Raw genomic sequence first — 19618 nt, 5'->3', positions numbered from 1 at the left:
TGTCACATGCTACAACATGGATGAAGCTTGAAGACATTATATTCAGTGAAATATCCAGTTAAAAAAAATAAATACTGTTTGATTCCACTTACATGAGGTACCTAGAGTAGTCAAATTCATAAAGACAGAAAGTAGAATGGTGGTTCCCAGGAGATGGAGGAAGGGGGAAATGGGGAGTGCAGAGTTTCAATTTGGGATGATGAAAAGAGTTCTGGAGATGGATGGTGGTGATGGTTGCATAACAACATGAATGTATTTAATGCCAGAGCTATACTCTTAAAAATGATTAATATGATAAATTTTTGTTATTTTTCCACAATTAAAAAATTGAAAAAGCAAAAATCCAAAACTCCCCAAACACACTAAAAATAGATTTACAAAAGTATCAAATATTAACATAGGTAGCAGAATTTGAGAGATCAAAGTCCTAGAAAAAAGAGAGACTCATTGGAATAAGTCCTATACCGCTGCTTAGAATTTCTAGGATATTTAAAAATTTCAGAGCCTGGGAAAAAATACAGAGCAAAAAGCACCTTAGAGCTAGCATCTCTAGAATAAGATAAAAATAAAAAACTAATTCTGAATAGAATGTAGAGAGGTAAAAGAGAAGTTGATCTCACCCTAACAATGACAACAAGCCACTAACCTAGAAAATTATAAGTTCTATAAGATCTATCAGTGATCTGAGAATCCAAAGATTAATAAAGGGAAAAAATTTCAGAATAGATAAATACTTCAGATGAGAAGAGAAAATCACAACTACTTTCATTCCTGGAGGTAAGTAGGGGAGAGAGGGAACCAGTTCAACTTTTTACAAACTTTTAATATTTGTTTGTGGGCTTGTGTGATGTATCAGAATCCCTAAGAACCCCAACCATAAAGCAAGTCAACACCAACTTGCCTTTGATTCTATCTAGTGACTGAGTGGGGGTTTCATATTCAAGACATCCTCCCAAAAGAAGCCTAGTATCTGCAAGACTTTTTTTATTTCCCATCAAGTGTCTCAAAGTAGTCAGTTTATTATAAGCTGGAGGCGCAGTTTCTGGAACTAAATAGGAAGCTCTATTACAGATACAGATGCTCTGAAATACAAACACCCATTTTTTTTCCCCCTCATAGGTCTTTACTAGTGCATAGGAACAACTCTCCCTAGGCCTGGAGCAGAGAACCAGGGCAGGAAGAGATATCTCAGATGGTGAAAACTCTGTAGGGCAGAAATCTCAAAGAAAAGTTGGTGGGTAGGCTACAAGTCACATCAGTGGAGCCTTGATGGTGCTCAGATCACAAACACTGCTGAAGAGAAAGTCAGCATCCTGCCCTCAAATCATTTGGAGCTAGTGGTGAACTGAATCTCACTAAAGCCTAGGGCCAGCTGAACTACACATTAGCAACCAGAAAAAGGAAGAAATGTGCCTTTTTCTGGAGATATTATTTACTTCAATCTCTACTATACTTTTACATATATTGTCTAGCACATAGTGAAAAATTCAGAGACATGCAAAAAAGCGGAAAATTTTGACTCACTGAAAAAAGAAGCCTATTGAAGCAGACCCACAGATAATCTCAGTATTCGATTAGCAGATAAGGACTTTAAAGTAACTACAATAAAAATGTTAAATGACCTAGTGAAAAAAATAGATAAAATAAATGACAAGAATTTTTAGAATTAAAAGATAAAATAGCAGAAGTGGATTTTATGGGCTCATGAAGAGAATTGACAGAGAAGGAAGCCATGAAGTTGAAAAAAGTTCAATAGAAATTTCCAAACTGAAGAACAACAACAACAAACTCTCCAAAAACTAAATAGAGCATACATATGTACAATATGTATATCATCCAAATCTGTTTAATTGGAACTTTAGAAAGAAAAAAGAGAATGGGGCAAAGAAAATATTTGAAGAGTCTCCAAAATGTTTCCAAAATTATAAAAGGTGACAACACAGAAATCTTTATCATTCTTCAAGAGGCATAAATGCAAAACAAAGCATTTACATGCACATCACAGTCTAACTGTGGAAAACTAAAGGAAAAATGAAAATCTTAAGCACAACCAGAGGAAAAAGGCATATTATATCAGATGATGGCGATTAACAATAAAATGAATATCGGCTTCTCATCAGAAACTTACAGAAGCCAGAGATACCCTAAAAACGCCGAAACGAAGAAAACTCTTGGTAGAGTTTTCTAACCAGCCAAATATCCTTCAAAAATCAAGATGAAATAAAGACAATTTAAGAAATACAAGCCAAGTGAATCTGTCACCCTCAGTCCTGAGCTACATAAGATGAAGAAATGTGTTGCTGAGACTAAACGGAAAAGAAATCAGAGAAAATCCCAGACCTGTAGGAAGGAATAAAGAACGTACAAAGCATAGGTACGTACGTAAACATAAAAGCCTACTTTATTTACACACGCATATACACATATACTTAAATTTCCTTAAAAGGTTAATAACTGTTTAAAACAAAAATAATGAGCTCAATCTTTGGAAACATGGCAGAGTGAGAAACGTCCTCAATCTCTCCCCTTGAAACAATCATCAAAAACTTACCAAAAAGTAAAAGTAAAAGTCCAGGACCAGATGGTTTCACCAGTGAATTGTACCAAACACTCAAAGAAGATTTAATACCTATTCTCCTCAAATTCTTCCAAAAACTCGAAGAGGAGGCAATACTTCCCAATACATTTTATGAGGCCACTATTACTCTGATATCAAAACCTAGTAAAGATAATACAAAAAAAGAAAACTACAGACCAATTCGCTCATGAACACAGATGCAAAAACCCTAAATAAGATACTAGCGTATTGATACAGCAATATATTAAAAAAATTATACACCGTGATCAATTAGGCCTCATCCCAAGGGCACAGGTATGGTTCAACATATGCAAATCGATTAATGTGATATATTGCATAAACAAATTAAAAAATAATAATCATATGATCATATCAATAGATGCAGAAAAGCCTTCGACAAGATATAGCATCCATTTATGATAGAAACACTTAAGAAAATCGGTATAGAAGGAAAGTACCCTAACATAATAAAGGCCATCTATGACAAACCCTCAGCCAATCTTATACTTAATAGTGAAAAACTGAAAACTAAAAACCTTCCCTCTAAGATCAGGAACTATTGCCACTGTTATTCAATATAATGCTGGAGCTCCTAGAGAGTGCAATCAGACAAGAGAAAGATATAAAAGGCATCCACATAGGAAACGAAGAAGTCAATATTTGTGGATGCCATGATTCTCTATATAGAAAACCCTAAACACTTCATAAGAACACTACTAGAAACAATAAGAAAATACAGTAAAGTCTCTGGATACAAAATCAATGTTCAAAAATCCACAGCATTCCTATACTCTAATAATGAAGTGCCAGAAAAAGAAGTAGAAAAAATAAATCTTTTTGCAATTGCAACAAAAAGAATAAAATACCTAGGAATAAATTTAATGAAACAAGTGAAGGACCTATATAACGAAAACTATAAGACCCTATTAAAAGAAATCAAAGAAGATACAAAGAAATGGAAAGATATTCCGTGTTCTTGGATTGGAAGAATCAATATAGTTAAAATGACCATATTACCTGAAGCATTATACAGATTTAATACAATCTCCATCAAAATCTCATTGGCATTTCTTAAAGAAACAGAACAAAAAAATCATCAGATTTGTATACAAGCACAAAAGACCCCAAATTGCCAAAGCCATCCTGAGAAAAAAGAACGAGGCTGGAGACATCACGCTGCCTGACTTCAAATTATACTACAAAGCGACAGTAATCAAAACACCATAATATTGGCAGGAAAACAGACACACGAACCAGTGGAACAGAATTGAGAGTCCAGAATATTTATATGGGCAAATAATTTTTGATAAAGAAGCCAAAAACATATAGTTGAGAAAGGAAAGCCTCTTCAATATATGGTGCTGAGAAAACTAGAAGGCCACCTGCAAAAGAATGAAACTAGACTGTTGTCTATCACCACACACCGAAATTAACTAAAAATGGATTAAAGACCTAAATATAAGACCTGAAACAATAAGATGCATAGTAGCAAACATAGACACGAAACTCAAGGACCTTGGACTTAAAGAGGATTTTATGAATTTGACCTCAAAAGCAAGGGACGTAAGAGCTAAAATAAATGAATGAGACTACATCAAACTTAAAAGCTCTGCTCACATCAAACTTAAAAGCTCTGCTCAGCAAAAGAAATCGTCAACAAGATAAAGAGAGAACCATCCAAATGGGAAAATATATTTGCAAGCAACGCCTCCGATAAGAGCCTGATATTCAAAATATACAAAGAACTCATACAATTCAATAACTACAACAACAACAAATGATCCAATCAAAAAATGGGCAGAGGACCTGAAAAGACACTTCTCCCTAGAGGAGAAACCAAAAGATGCTCAACATCGCTAGCTATTAGGGAAATGCAAATCAAAACCACAATGAGGTACCATCTCACACCTGTTAGAATAGCTATAATCAACAGGACAAGTAATAACAAATGTTGGAGAGGATGCACAGAAAAAGAAACCCTCATACACTGCTGGTGGGACTGCAAATTGGTACAGCCACTATGGAAAACAGTATGGAGGTTCCTCAAAAAACTGACAATTGATATACCATATGATCTAGCAATCCCTTACTGGGTATTTACCCCAAAGACTTGAAAACCCATATCCAAAAAGTTATTTGCACACTAATGTTTATAGCAGCATTATTCACAGTGGCCAGGACATGGAAGCAACCGAAGTGTCCTACGATAGATGATTGGCTAAAGAAGCTATGGTACATATATACAATGGAATATTACTCAGCCATAAGAAGAGATGAAATACTGCCTTCTGCGACAACATGGATGGACCTCAACATAATCATGCTAAGCGAAACAAGCTAGACAGAAAAAGTTGAATATCACATGATATCACTTATATGTGCGATACAAACCTAAAAGCAACAAATGAGCAGCACAAACAGAGACTGATGGATGTGGACTATAGGCTAGTGGTTACCAGAGGACTATAGATTAGTGGTTACTAGTGGTGTAGGGGAAGAGTGGGGAGGTAGATGGGGTAAAGGGGGTCAAATATAGGGTTTAAGGGGAGGGTGAAGTGGGTAAAGGGGATCAAATATACGGTAGCTGAAGGAAACTGGACTTTGGGTGGTAAACACAGAATAGAATATACAGATGTCAAATGATAATGTACACCTGAAAATTATATAATTGTATTAACCAATTTTACCCCAATAAACTTAATAAAACAAAATAAATAAAACAGTCTATGGCTATGGTACCCTGAACAAGCCCGATCCTGTCTGAACTCAGAAACTAAGCAGAGTCGGGCCTGGTTATTACTAGGATGGGAGACCACCTAAGAAGACCAGGTGCTGTAGGCATAAAAAAATAAAAATAAAAATAAAAATAACAAGTATATGGGGTTAAAAATATATACAGAAGTGAGACGTAAGACAAGGACCATGAGGGTAGGAACAGTGTAAACAGAATAATACTGATGAAAGTTTAGTACACCATTCATGACAAATAATAATATTTGTAGATACTGTGATAAGTTAATGGTGCATACCATAATCTTCAAACTAAGCAATAAACAAAATAACAAAAAAAATAGAGTTTAAAAGTCAATAAAGAAGATACAATGTAATACTCAAAACACTCAAATACTCAACCCAAAGGAAATACAAGAAATCTCATTAGTATATAGAGAAATTCATACATAAATGTACTAGAGTAAAAGCTATTTTAAAAGCAGCTAGCACAAAACAGAAAATTTACCTTGACGTCTGAAATCAACAGGTGAGTTTTTAATAGCATCAGTAGAAGGCAATGAATACTTTTCAATGTTTTAAAAGAACTGTCAACCAAGATTTCTATACACTGTGAAAAAGTTCTTCATGAATATTTCAGATAAACTGAATTTTCTACCAGCAGACCCACACTAAAACAAACAAGCACACAGAATAAAAATAGTAACTATAAAGGATATTTTTAAACAGGAAATTTATGCCAATAGGATTTTAAAGATCAAGAAGAAATAATAAAGAGATAACATAATCTGGCAAAAATGTCTATGAACAAACAAAAGATTCCAGTACCTGCATAAAGTAAACTTTTCCAAGAGTCGGGACCTTGGAAAATTATTTCAAAAACAAACAGGCTCACTACTCATTTCTGCTGTTCCAGACTGACTATCCAGCAATTAGTTATAGAGCATAAGGTAGAGGGAAAATGTCATCTGCCACCCCTGAATGAATTCTGGATAAGAAGAATTTCACATAAAAGATATATGTTCAAGATTGACTGAAGTAGAATAGGTTAAATTTTGCACTTCATCCTACTTCATTTCTCCTTCCCTCTAGTGTCTCTTTTCACCAACATGCCCCAAAACTATGATTTTTAATTAATAGCAGAATGTCCACTCTGAAAATTTATGATATGGTGATAATAATACTTCAAAAACTGGCTGTGACAATTATGTAAAACACTATATCAAGTGCTTATTAAAGGGCTGGGCATTTAATTAATTGCCAAATAAGATGTTTAGCTTTAAAATTAAATTTCAAAAGTGGGATGTGGTTATGACAGAATTCAGGATTAGTTTTCTCTGGGCAATAGTGTAATAAGATTAAGGAGGGGCATACGAGGGCTTCAAAGGTACTAGTAAATTATATTTCTTAAGCCAGATAGGGGATACACTGCTATTTACTTAATCAATATTCCCTAAATTATACATATGCATTATGTACATTCCTTTGATTATATAAAGTATGATTGTTAAATTTTTTAATGAATCAATACATAAAATCAAAATTCAATGTTCTCTACAACCTACAAGGTCCTATATATCTCTGTTCCTTTTACCTCTTTGATTATACCTTTTAGATCTTACTTCTTACCTTTCTCCCCCTAGGTCACTTCTCTCTAGCTTTGATGTCCTGAGTACAGTTTCTGGAACATGCCTTAGAGTGTTTATATTTTTTGTTCCTCCTATCTACATTTTCTGCCATTTTTCTACTTGGCTCTCTGTTTAATTTAATCCAGGACTTTCCTCGAATATTATCTTTCAGAGTTGGCATTCCCTAATCAACTTATTCTGTTCCTCACTTCACTGTATCACTGTCCTCTTAAACTGCTTGAGTTTAACTCTGAGCTCATATACTGGAAATATTACTCAAATGTTTACACATTTTATTACATAATACATTTAAAAAATCACATTTGTTTGTATCCTCACCAATCTTATCAGAAAAAAGTCTTTAAGTATTAGAAGTTGTCAAGTTCATAATAGAGGATTCAAGTTTCCTAAAATTCTAATTTTCACTTAAAACTTAAATTTTAACACTGGCAACAGTGACAGTTATTTTCCTTGAAATGACAGGCTCATTTCACTCATTTTTGAGAAAATGTTTATTAAATACCCAAGTCTGAATAACCAGTTTGTCTGCTAGCTGCTCTTTCAAGTAAAAATTGTATTCTATGAATAAAGTGGCTAGATGAGCTCACAGATAATCACAAGTGCTTTTCCTCAAGAAGACCAACCATTATACTTCAGTGTACAGCAAAAGTACTTTGTGTGAACTTCCCATTTTGTCACATGAAATATTAAAAAGATGTGTAGTCAAGGGTCAGGATTTAATAAAATTAATAATTTTTACTGTTTCATCAAGGATGAAAGGGTGGCAATTTTTTACGATAAGTCCATTACAGAGGAATGCAGTGTCACTGGTGTCAGTCTTGATTCATGCCAAACAGGTAGCAAGCAATCTGTTCACCATTGCTTTCATACCACTAGTGTATTTCACTCATTTTTGAGAAAATGTTTATTAAATACCCAAGTCTGAATAACCAGTTTGTCTGCTAGCTGCTCTTTCAAGTAAAAATTGTATTCTATGAATAAAGTGGCTAGATGAGCTCACAGATAATCACAAGTGCTTTTCCTCAAGAAGACCAACCATTATACTTCAGTGTACAGCAAAAGTACTTTGTGTGAACTTCCCATTTTGTCACATGAAATATTAAAAAGATGTGTAGTCAAGGGTCAGGATTTAATAAAATTAATAATTTTTACTGTTTCATCAAGGATGAAAGGGTGGCAATTTTTTACGATAAGTCCATTACAGAGGAATGCAGTGTCACTGGTGTCAGTCTTGATTCATGCCAAACAGGTAGCAAGCAATCTGTTCACCATTGCTTTCATACCACTAGTGCAAATGTCAACGGTGTAAAATGCAATTTGCATCTTAATATTAAATTTTGACCTCACAGACCCCTTGAAAGGTCTTGGGGCTCCCAGGGGTCAAACAGTATTTTGTGCCAGTCAACTATTTCCTTTTTAAATTTAATATATGGGCTCTCTTTCATAAAACTCATTGAACATATACAGAGTGAAACAAAATAAGGGCTAAATGAACGACTCACCTGGAATTTGTTCATTTTCTGCTGCTCTTGGGAAAGGACAGAAACTATGGAGTCAGAAGAGGGAAAGTTGAAAGACAGAAATCATTAGACCTTCCTTATCTTGCAGTTCCAGGAATCACCTATGAGAAATTTTCATACAACATTTTAGTGAAAGGTATATCCCTGGGAAAACATCCCTTTGAGCCATGAGAAGGAATAGAACGGACCATGATAAAGGAGTACCACCTGTCCATTGGTGACTCTGATATAATCGTGACCTTGGGACTTTTTCTATTGCTTGTTTTGAAAATTATGTGTCTATTTACTAAATAACACAAAAGAACTGAAAGCTTTAATATCCAATAATAGATTAGTTAAGTAAGGTATATAATATATATGTCCAAAGTATGCAATCCTATGCTGGCATTACAAATGATGAGAGTATTTATTGACATGGAAAGTGCTTTGTTGTAGGTCATAACAATTTTTCCTATTACTATTATAAATCCCAGAAGGTCAGAAATTCTCCAAAGCTCTCAAAAATGTTTTTTCCTTCAATTGCAGTTACTCAAAAATCACTTCTCCAAGAACCTTGTTTTGACTTAAATATGATATAGTGGGCCTGGAGTATTCTGTTCTATGCTAGGCTCTACTATTACCAAATCTAGTGACTGTCATAGTTTCAATGCTATTATCTTTAACACGAGGAAGAATCACATAATTTTGAACAACTCTTCAAATACCATTCTGATTCTATAAGTCTTCAACCAGTGCCACAAATCCAGACAGTACCATGGAATTCACTGTTCCCTCCAAACTTGGGTTGGGCCTAGAGTAAAATTTAATTAAGCTTTGATGAATTCTGACATAGCCATCTAATCTTCTCTAACAGTGACACAAATCTAATTTCTGAAATAACAACGTAGTACCATAATCCCCAAAGAGGTACTTGATATAGGTAACAAAAAGATGCCATAATGCTGAGATACCTTCTACATTACAGGCGGCAGAAATCACTTCCAGTTAGCCTGCTGCTTACAAAATGCCTAAAAGGCCCAGATACACCACCAATCAGAGGCATCATATTACTTTCACATGAAGCATGGATAAAAAAGTTTTCATTTTTTAAAAATGTCTGATCTCCCCTCTTGCTTGGATAGCATTCCTACCTCCTCCAGTAAAACTTAAAATTGAGGGCTTAATTTACAGTTACAAATTACTTGTTTAACAGTCCTCTTAAAAGAGACTAGTTAGAGAATGCAGGAAGGGCCTTAATTATAACCTTTTGACACAAGAGGAAGCCTCACGAATTTTTGGAAATAGAACACTGCATGGTAGTATGAGGTGGACCTAATCAGTACACTCTACAATTATGTTCTGATGATGCTTAGGGACAATTACGTTCAAGCGAAGATTGTAAATTTTAGTGTAAGAAGCAGCAGGAACTACAGAATAAAACAAGTGAGAATTTAAAGCCCATTTACTAATGCTAGGTTAAAAAAACAAAACAGTTTCTCTCTCTGAACCTTTAGTATTTGTATTTATTTAAATGGAAGTGGTTAATATTGATTCAAAGGATGGTTACGATGAATAAAATGATTAAATGAGCCAATAATGAAAGAACAGTATACCTTGGAATAACAAAAGCAGCTCACCTTTATTATCACACATGAAATATGCTATCCTATTTAATACAGAAAACAACTCGAAAGGTTAGTTGTCAATTTACAGAAGAGTATCTGAATCGTACCGAATTAACCTGCCCATTTACCGGCAGGCGTTGGACTTGAGCCCAAGTCCCTAGAACTTCAACAACGCCCTTTCTCCAGCAGCTAGGACCGCTAACGCGCTAGCCAGAACGTGACGGGTGTCAGATCCACGTCACAAACCTCCATTCCCTCAGCACGCTGCCCCAGGCCTCTCCCGGCCGCCTCTCACGCAGGTCAAGAAACAAGGGTCTGGAGAGGAACGGGAGCGCGGACAACCGGCCTGCCAGCCAGCCAGCCCCTTCCCAGGTCTCTCCCTAGTGCCCCTCGGAGGCCAGTCCCGCGTTCAGAGGTGGGCGTCAGTTTCCAGGATCTCCGACACAGCGCAGCCGCAGAGACCCGGCTTCCCGCCACCACCACCCCGCCCCGGCCTCGCGCCCCAAGAGCGACCTTCCACACACTATCAGGAGCTCCGCCTTGGCGCCCGGCCCGCGCGAATTCCAGGCCCCGCCCTGTGCGGCACCGCGCCCGGCAGGAGGGTCCGGAGTCCTCTGAGCGCTGGGGTGCAAAATAGAAAATGGCGACTACCGAAAGGAATCGGAATTGTTTATGCGCAGATGGCTCCCTACGCCCCACTCTGGAACTACGCTTCCCCGAAGCCTCGGCTGCGACTCAGTTTCGGATGACGTCACGAGATTCTTGAGTGTTTGCCGCTGGGATTTCTAGAAGGCTTGGTCTTTTCTTTCGTTACTCATTCTTATAGCTGATTGGAACTGGTCACCCACAATCGGGGCTTGAAAACAGATAACTACTGTGGGGTGGTGCGATGAATATTGATGAGTAAGTTAAAGAAAGTACTTGAAACTAAGTACATTCAAAGAATAATACTGTTACAGCTATCTTAGGAATGCTAGCTTTCAAAATTATGCAAATGTATGTGAAACATAATAAAGAGAAAATATATATAAGCTAAAACAACTTGAGCGTCACACGTACCACTTACCAAGAGAAAAAAAAAACGCTTAATATTAGGTGCACTCTTCTGAGATTTTTACTCGTCTTATCCTAATACTATAAAATAGTTTGACTATAATTTCACTACAGAATATATACTGAATATATGCTGATTTCCTGGTCAGTAATAACTTTATGACATCAGTATATTCTTTTGCCAACAATAGAAAGTTTTCATTCAAACTAATTACAAAAATATTAACATTTTCATAGTCAATTTTAAAACATAGAAGCCATAATATATACAGATAAAATTTGAGTATGTGTGTATATATGTATTTGTGCGCGCGCGCACACACACACACACACACACACACACACACCAGTTTCCTGGATGAGGGGTGTTGGGGATATAATTAAAAATGTCTCTTGCCAATCCAGAAAATCCTCTCCACAGAGAAAAGAAGAAACAGTCTATTAAACTAGACTGCCGTAGGCATCCCAGGTGATCTGCTAATGCGTTTGCAATGACAGAAATATCACACCTTTATAGAACCAGGTATATATAACCCGTTCAAGAGGACTTGACAACCCATTTGCCAAGGCGGAGTTCATCCTAAATTCACCTGGTAATTATAGTGGTTATGTGTTAGTTACATTTTAAAGACATGGCTCCAAGGCCTTTAAGAAAGAGGTTTCCTGGATTGTAAAAATAAAAACAGGCTTATTTACTTTTTAAAAAGATTTACATACATATCAAAAGGACAGAAAAGATTTATAATTTTCTCTAGGAAATATTCAATGAAAAGAGGGGAGCAAAGGTCTTTTTCCCTTTTTTCACCAAGGAAAATATTGTTTTATATTTGTATTTATCCTTACAACTAATCTTTAGAACTTAACCCAATTTCATTCCAAAACACAATAAAAAATTTTGATGGACAGTTTGGTTTTGTTTACTTGATAAATAATTTTGAAATATATATAACATTGGAGAATAAGTAGGAATTTTCTTTTGGAAATGTGTATTATTATAAACATAATTTAAAAGTGTGGTGCTGGCTTCAAAAAAGAGCAGGCACAGATCCAAATATACATGAGAATGTTAAAATTGTCATTTCAAACGATGGAGATAGTATATAGTATTAAGATGTTGAGAAAATAAGGTGGATTATGTAGTCATTTCACATGTTATAATAAATAAATGGTACCTGAATTCAGTATCTAAATTTAAAAAGTAAAATAGCAATTGCTTAAAGATTTAACAAACAGTTTGAGACAGTATGAAACGAAAAGCAGAAACCATAAAGGATATCAACAAATTTTACTATGAACTATGGAGTATTCCAGTTTTTAAAGAATGCAATGTTAAAACATAAACAGAAAAATGTATTTAACAATTATGAGACTATCAAAAACCTTCAAGGCTGAAAGTTTTTTTGAAAGAAAGGGTTTATTGAACCATATGCTAGCCATAAAAAGGACCAGGTACTGGAGTATGCATTCTAAACCACAAGCAGCAGGGCTAGTGGAGAAGGCAAACATGTTTGCTGTCCTGGGATTGATCAGGCGTTTTTACACCATGAATTTGGAGAAGGAAGATGTAAATTTTTTTTGAAAGAACACCAGAAATGGTAAAAACATTAGTAAATGAGAGTATTTTTCTTATAATTTAAATCAAAAGATAATTGACTACTTAACAACAATGTATTGTTTATAACGTATAAAGTGTATGACATTAACATAAAGGATGTATTACAAATGCTAAAGCAACCAAAGTTAGAGATACATATCATAAATGCTAAACAAACCAAAATAAAAAATGTTATAACCAACAAGCCAACAAAGGAAATAAACACAAATCATAAAAAACTCAATCCAAGTGAAAACAAAAAAATATAATAAAAAAGAGAGGGAGACACAATGAGACAAAGAGAACAGAAATAGCAAGATGAAGATGATAGACAATCAAACATCATTATATTAAATGTAAATGGACCAAATATCTTGATTTAAAAGTATAGATTATATGATTGAATAATAACAAAAACCAGAAACAGCTATATGTTGCTGACAAGAAGTGAATTTTAAATATAAAAAATAAGTTAAAAGTGAAACAAAAAAATACCATGCTTAAATGAGTCAAAAGAAAGCTTGAAAAGGTATGTTAATTTCAGATAAAGTGGCTTTCGGAAGAATATTATGAGGTAAAAAAGATTTCATCAAGAGGATATACAATCCTATATATTTATGTATCTAATAAGTGAGCTGTGAAACAAACATATAAACCCACAATTGTAGTTTGAGATCTTATACCCCCTGTTGACTGAGTGTAAATGAATCAGTTGGCTTTGTCTAGAAATACATGATAATGATTTATTCAAGTGTTTTAGGGTTTGCAAACCATAATCACAACTAGGCAATATCCAGAATGTTCCAAAGAAGAAAGAAAAGCTAAGAGTTGGTTTTAGCTTTTCTTGAGATTGGTCTGAGATGCTAATATTTTAGATGACTGGTGGTCTAGGTACTGGATATCAGGTGATCTGAATATGTAAATATTCTTTTCTTAGTTTTTGAGATAGTAATCAGAGGGTTATGTCGGGGGTTGATGTGTATGCAGACATTGATGCAGGACCAGAAAGTTAAAAGAGTTAAGGTTTCCAGGCTAGTTAAAACAACAATAGATCTGTTTCCTCATGCCTCAAACTACTTGATAGTAATTTAGCAGCTTGATAATAGTGACTTCATTATATATCTTCACTCTATTCCTCACCCTTGTCAATATTTGATACAACAAGTGGACAATCAGCAAGGATGTAAGATTTAAGCAACACATCAATCAACTTAACCTAACATTTATAAAACATTCTACTCTCCAACAGCAAAATATATATTCTTTTCAAGTGTGCATGGAATATTTACCAAAATAGACCATATTTGGGGCCATAAAAGAAGTCTTATGAATTTAAAAGAAGTCAAGTTATTCAAAATATGCTCTCTGACCATATTGAAGTTAAATTATAAATTAATAACTGAATATATCTGAAAAATATAAAAATATCTGAAAACAAACACACTTATAAGTTATCTATGGGTCAATTAGAAATCAAAGGAGAAATTAGAAGTTAATTTGAACTGGATGAAAATAAAACTACAACATATCAAAATTTATGGAATGCCACTGCAAGTAAACTGAGATGGAAATTTATAGCACTATACATTTCTTTTCAAGAAGAAAGTTCCCTAATGATGACCTCAGCTTCCATCTTAAACTAAAAACATAAGAGCAAATATAACCAAAAGTAAGCAAAAAACAAACAACAAATAATAGTGATCAGAGTGGAAATCAATGAAATAAAAAACAACAGAAAACAAAGACAATCGGTGGACTCAAAAGCTGGCTCTTTGAGAAGAGAAATCAAATTGATAAACCTATAGGCAGAGTGATTAGGAAAAAAGAGAGTACAAACAACTGACCAAAATCAGATATAAGAGAGTTACATCTTTACAGGTTCTATAGATATTCAAAGGAAAATAAAAGAATATTATGAATAAAAATTCGCCAATAAATTCAATTTAGAAGAAATGGACAGAGTCCTTACTACATATTACTAAAACTCATTTTAAAAGAAATAATCCAAATAACACTATTTATTAATTGAATTGAATTTACATAAAATCTTCCCACAAAGAAAACATCAGTTCCAGATGGCTTTATTGATAAAATAATAGTATTGATTCTGTATGAAACCATTCAAAAAATTGAAGAGGAGAGAATATTTTCCAATTTATTCTGAGGCCAGCATTAGTCTGACATGAAAGCCAAACAAAGACATTACAAGAAAATAAAACTATAAGCTAACCAGTATTGTACATGACATACATGCAAAATGTATAAACTAGATTTTAGCAAATTGAATCCAATAATATTTTTAAAAGGATAGTATATCTTGAGAGCTTCAATCTTAGCCAAGTGGGTTATACTCAAGGAATGAAAGATTGCCTTAACATTTAGAGATGAATCTGTTGTAATTCATTACATTAACAAACCAAAAAAGAAAAATCATATAATCATCTCCATAGATGCAAGAAAAAAATTTAACAAATTTAGCAACTATATGATAAAAATCTGAGCAAACAAAGAATAAAAGATGATTTTTTCAATTTTGTAAAGGACGTTTTTGAAAATCTCACAGATAGCATCATTCTTAATAGTGAACCACTGAATGCTTTCTCTCTAAAATTGGGAATAAGGCAAGGATGTCCACTCACATCACTTCTCTTCAACATTATTCTAGAGGGGCTACCAGTGCATTCAGGAAAGAAATAGAAATAAAGTAGACTTCTGAAATAGTAACCTGAAGACTGCCATGGAACCCCTCTCCAGTGAAACAGCTTTCATTGGTGAAAATTATTTTTAAAAACAACCAGATAATTGATCTCAGAAGCTAAGCAAGGTCATGCCTGGTCAGTACTTGGATGGGAGACCACCTAGGAAGACCAGGTGCTGTAGGTGTAAACAAAATAAATTAAAAAGGGATTGTAAACTGACAAGGTCCTTGCAATCTGTGAGATCAATCAAGGGTTGCCTCACCTAAAAAACAAAACAAAACAAAACAACCAGTTAAATTTGGAATTTGTCTTAGGGTCAACTGCACCCTCCCTCCCACCAAGTTCATTCAACATGGTGAAAGCTCCAATTTAAGGCATGTGTAGCCAAGAACATAGGGCTTCTTCTTCCCTCATCTTCTTCCATCTCCCTGGACAGGGAAAGCACCAAAATGTCTCATCATGTTACAGAGAATATATTCTTGTATATAAATATCCTGCTTGTAAGGTGAACATCTCATGCCAGGTATAGCAAGCCAAGAAGACCAAAGAATACTATCCCAAATTAGTGGCCTGCTTGGAAAGTAGTGGTGTCACTCTAAGAGAATTGGGCCACTGTTTCTGCCTCAAACTCCAGAACAATGGCACAGAGCTCTTTTCCCAGATGGAGGAGACCATAAGAATAGAGAGCTTTGAAGCTTTCTCCATGAGAATGAACTTTATTTGGAACAGAGTGTAGGGAAGTATAAACCTAAGGAAACTCTTGAAAACAATGGAAATTCTGGATGTTGGCAATTAAGAGGAAGGTAGTAGTAACTGCATGAGAGAAACAAGCTAAACCATAACCAAGTAGAAGTTTATCAGAGAAAACCAGGCAGAGATAGCTATGAAAGATGCTCCTGAAATCAGAATGAACCTGAAAGCCTGGCCTCAAAGATTACTGCAGTGGGGCCTGAATTTAATTCGATCACTGGAGAGCAACTTATGCTCAGGGCATTGTGGAAAACAATAGCTCTGTCAGCTAGAAATTAGTAATAACTAACCAACAGAGACAGACAATTTAATAAAGAGGTCATGGGCAAAGACAAAGAGATCCTTGTTAGAAATATTTTATTCCAGGGTAACTGTGCATGTGCCCAAGGCTACACTGTTTGAGGAACATCAGAGGCTACACACTGCAGAGAAAATAGACTTTACTGTAATGACCCAGACAAGTCACTAAGCAAACACACAAACACAATAATATATCCTGGTTGTGGGATTGTGTCCATAATTGCTACAATGCATTATCTAAAATATTCAATTTTCAATAAAAAAAAAAAACTTATGAGGTGCAAAAACCCAGGAAATTGTGACCATAAGCAAGAAAAAAATTCAGGCAACAGAAACTGTCTTTGAGGGCCACATGTCAGATAAGCTAAGACTTTAAAGCAGCTCTAATAAATGTGTACAAAGATAAAGGAAGACATGTCTAAGGAACGTATAAAGACAATATTTTATCAAATAGAGAAAATCGATAAAGAGATATAAAAAATGAACCAAATACAAATTATAGTCCAAAAGTTCGCTAGAGTAAAAAATTCAATAAAGAGGCTCCACAGTAGATTTGATCTGGCAAAAGAACCAGAAAACTTGAAGACAGCTTGATATAGATTAGGCAATCTATGCAACAGAGAAAAAAATGAGGAAAAGTAGGAAAGTGGGAAAGGAGCAGAAAAAAAGATTCAAAGAAATATGGCCGAAAACTTCCCAAGTATAATGAAAACATATACCTACACATCTGAGATACTCAGTGAACTTCAAGTAGGATAAACATAAAAAATCCACACCCTGATGTATCACAGTAAAAATGTTGAAAAAGTTAAGGATAAAAATTTAAAGATACCAAGAGAAAAATGACTTTGTCACATACAAGGACACCCAAATAAGTTTAACATTGATGTGGCATCAGAAACAATAGAGGCCAGAAGGCAGAGGTATAACATATCCAAACTGTTGAAAGAAAAAGAAGAAGAAAACAACAGGAAAAATGTGTTTTGAAAATGACATTCCAAAATAAATAAAAACAGAGAATTTATTGCTAGCTAAGTAGTTTTACAAGACTGAAGAGCTAAAGAAAGCTCTTCAGGCTGAAAGCAAGAGACACTACGCAGTAATTTTACACTAGTATAGATAATTACATAATTATAAAAGACAGCATAGATATATATTCTCTTAACTGATTTAAAAAGCAATCGTATAAAACAGTATGTATATAATTGTATCTTTTGGTATATAAAATATATAAATGTCATGTATTTAAATGTATATTTTCAATAACAGCACAAAAGAAGAGGATGGAAGTAAAGTTGTATTGGAGTAAGGAAATCACACCAGATAGTAACTCAATTCCTCAGGAGCAAAGAATGAGAAATGGTAAATAAGAAGGTTAAAAAACACACTCGATAAATATATACTTGCTCTTTGTAACGCAGAAACCCCAGGCCTGGAACTTGCACCTGGGTTTGGGTATTCTGGAAGAACCACCAGGAGGACTAGAGGGGTGAAAAACGCCATTTATTACTCACAAGGCAGGAAAGCTATGGCAGCGGCTGGTCGAAGATGCAGGAATAAAGCTACTGAACAAGAGCAAGCAGTTTTTTATGCACACAAGCAGAGGGAGGGGTTATCTCATTGGAGGAGTAGCTGCCTTCTCTGATGGATGGGAGCAAGATGTGCTGCTTGGTTACAGCAGCAGATAATGTCCATGGGAGCAGCAGAAAATGTCCTTGGGAGTAATTTGCTGAAAGCTCTTTGTGTACTGCCTGGGCTATTGGCCGGGCAGCTATCAGTCATCTGAGCACGTGGAGGGGCTATGTTCTGAGTTAACCCTACACTCTCCCTCCTTGCACTCAGCTTCTTCAAAAGACATACAATTACATAAAGCAATAATTATAGTACATATTGACATAATACGTATAAGAATAGTAGCACAAAAAAGGGAAAGAGAAAGTAGAGTTACACAGGAGTAATGCTGCTATATCTCACTGAAATTTAATGCAAGTCTAAAGTAAGTTCTGATAAGATGTACATGGAAAACCCTAGAGCAACTACTAAGAAAGTAACCAAAAAATACTGCAGAAAATTTTAAAAATTAAATTGCCACACTAGAAAATCCTCACTTAATGCAAAAGAAAGCAATAAAAAGAATAGAGGGACAAAAGAGACATTAGGCATATAGAAAATAAAACGGAATCGCAAATATAAATCCAACTCTATCAATAATAACTAATATGAATGTATTGCCCATTCCAATCGAAAGTCAGAGATTGTCCAGCTGGATTAAAAAATATGCTAGATACAGGAGGCACATATTACATTCTAAAACACAAATAGGTTGAAAGTGAAATGACAGAAAAAGATATATTATGAGAACAGCCACAAAAAAGCTGGAGTGGCTGTACTAACATTAGACAAAATATATAGTTAAACAAAAAAATATTAGTAGAACTAATTAGTAGATACCTTATTGGCTCACATGATTTGGGGAGCTGGCACGTATTAAATCTGCAGGGCAGGCCAATAGGCTGGAAATTCTGACAAGAGTTCATGTTGGAGTCTTGAACCTGCAAGCAGTCTGGAGATAGAATTCCTTCCTCTTTAGGGGACCTTAGTATATTCTCTTAAGGCCTTCAACTAATTTAACCTAACCATAGTATGGAGAATAATCTGTTTTACTCAAAGTCTACTGATTTAAATGGTAATCACATTGTATTACTTTTGGTTCTCCAAAGAAGCAGAACCAATAGGATGTCTGTGTGTGTTTATTTTAAGGAATTCACTTGTTGTAGCCACCAGCCCCCGATAGACACGTGGACCACCAGAAATCAGTGAGTTATAGGAAACACACTCTTTATTCAGCCAGGTGGGTCTGCCAGGGGTACACAGACCCCAAATCAAGCAGCCCTGAAATGTAGAGGTACAGGATTTTTAAGCCCTAAATCCTATTCTTTATCCCGTTTGAACACACAAGTCTATTTTTCTTCTTTTTACTAACTGTCAAGTGGTGGGTACAGAAGCAGAAAGCTTATTGTTAGAGCGTTATGTTCCCATGGGCGATAGCCAAACTAATTTTCCAGCCAGCACATTCCCCACTGGCCTTAGCAGAAAATCAAATCCTTGATTCTTCACGTGGAATTTGCTCATAGCCTCTAT

At 35.1% G+C, this 19618-nt stretch overlaps 1 protein-coding gene and 1 pseudogene across 10 annotated transcripts in view; one reads left to right on the top strand and one right to left on the bottom strand.

The window, feature by feature from the left end:
- LOC120594520 (zinc finger protein 25-like) overlaps positions 1 to 18188 on the bottom strand; it is a 36388-nt gene extending 18200 nt beyond the window's left edge. Inside the window, exons 1-2 of one of the 10 annotated variants that reach the window (XM_039852611.1) lie at positions 17992 to 18188; positions 8460 to 8578 (exon numbers count right to left, since the gene is read on the bottom strand). In XM_039852611.1, coding sequence (XP_039708545.1) covers positions 8460 to 8474 — 15 coding nt within the window. In that variant the 5' untranslated portion in view covers positions 8475 to 8578; positions 17992 to 18188. The other 9 variants (XM_039852630.1, XM_039852601.1, XM_039852639.1 and 6 more) reach the window with 9 other exon arrangements.
- Positions 5301 to 5419, top strand: LOC120594885 (uncharacterized; annotated as a pseudogene).
- Positions 18189 to 19618: the final 1430 nt, after the last annotated feature.

Source organism: Pteropus medius, unplaced genomic scaffold, assembly GCF_902729225.1.
Source record: "Pteropus medius unplaced genomic scaffold, Ma_sr-lr_union100, whole genome shotgun sequence".
NCBI classification, from domain to species: domain Eukaryota; kingdom Metazoa; phylum Chordata; class Mammalia; order Chiroptera; family Pteropodidae; genus Pteropus; species Pteropus medius.
The sequence above is the reverse complement of the archived record's forward strand: the minus strand, read 5'-3'. Positions and strand labels throughout refer to the sequence as shown.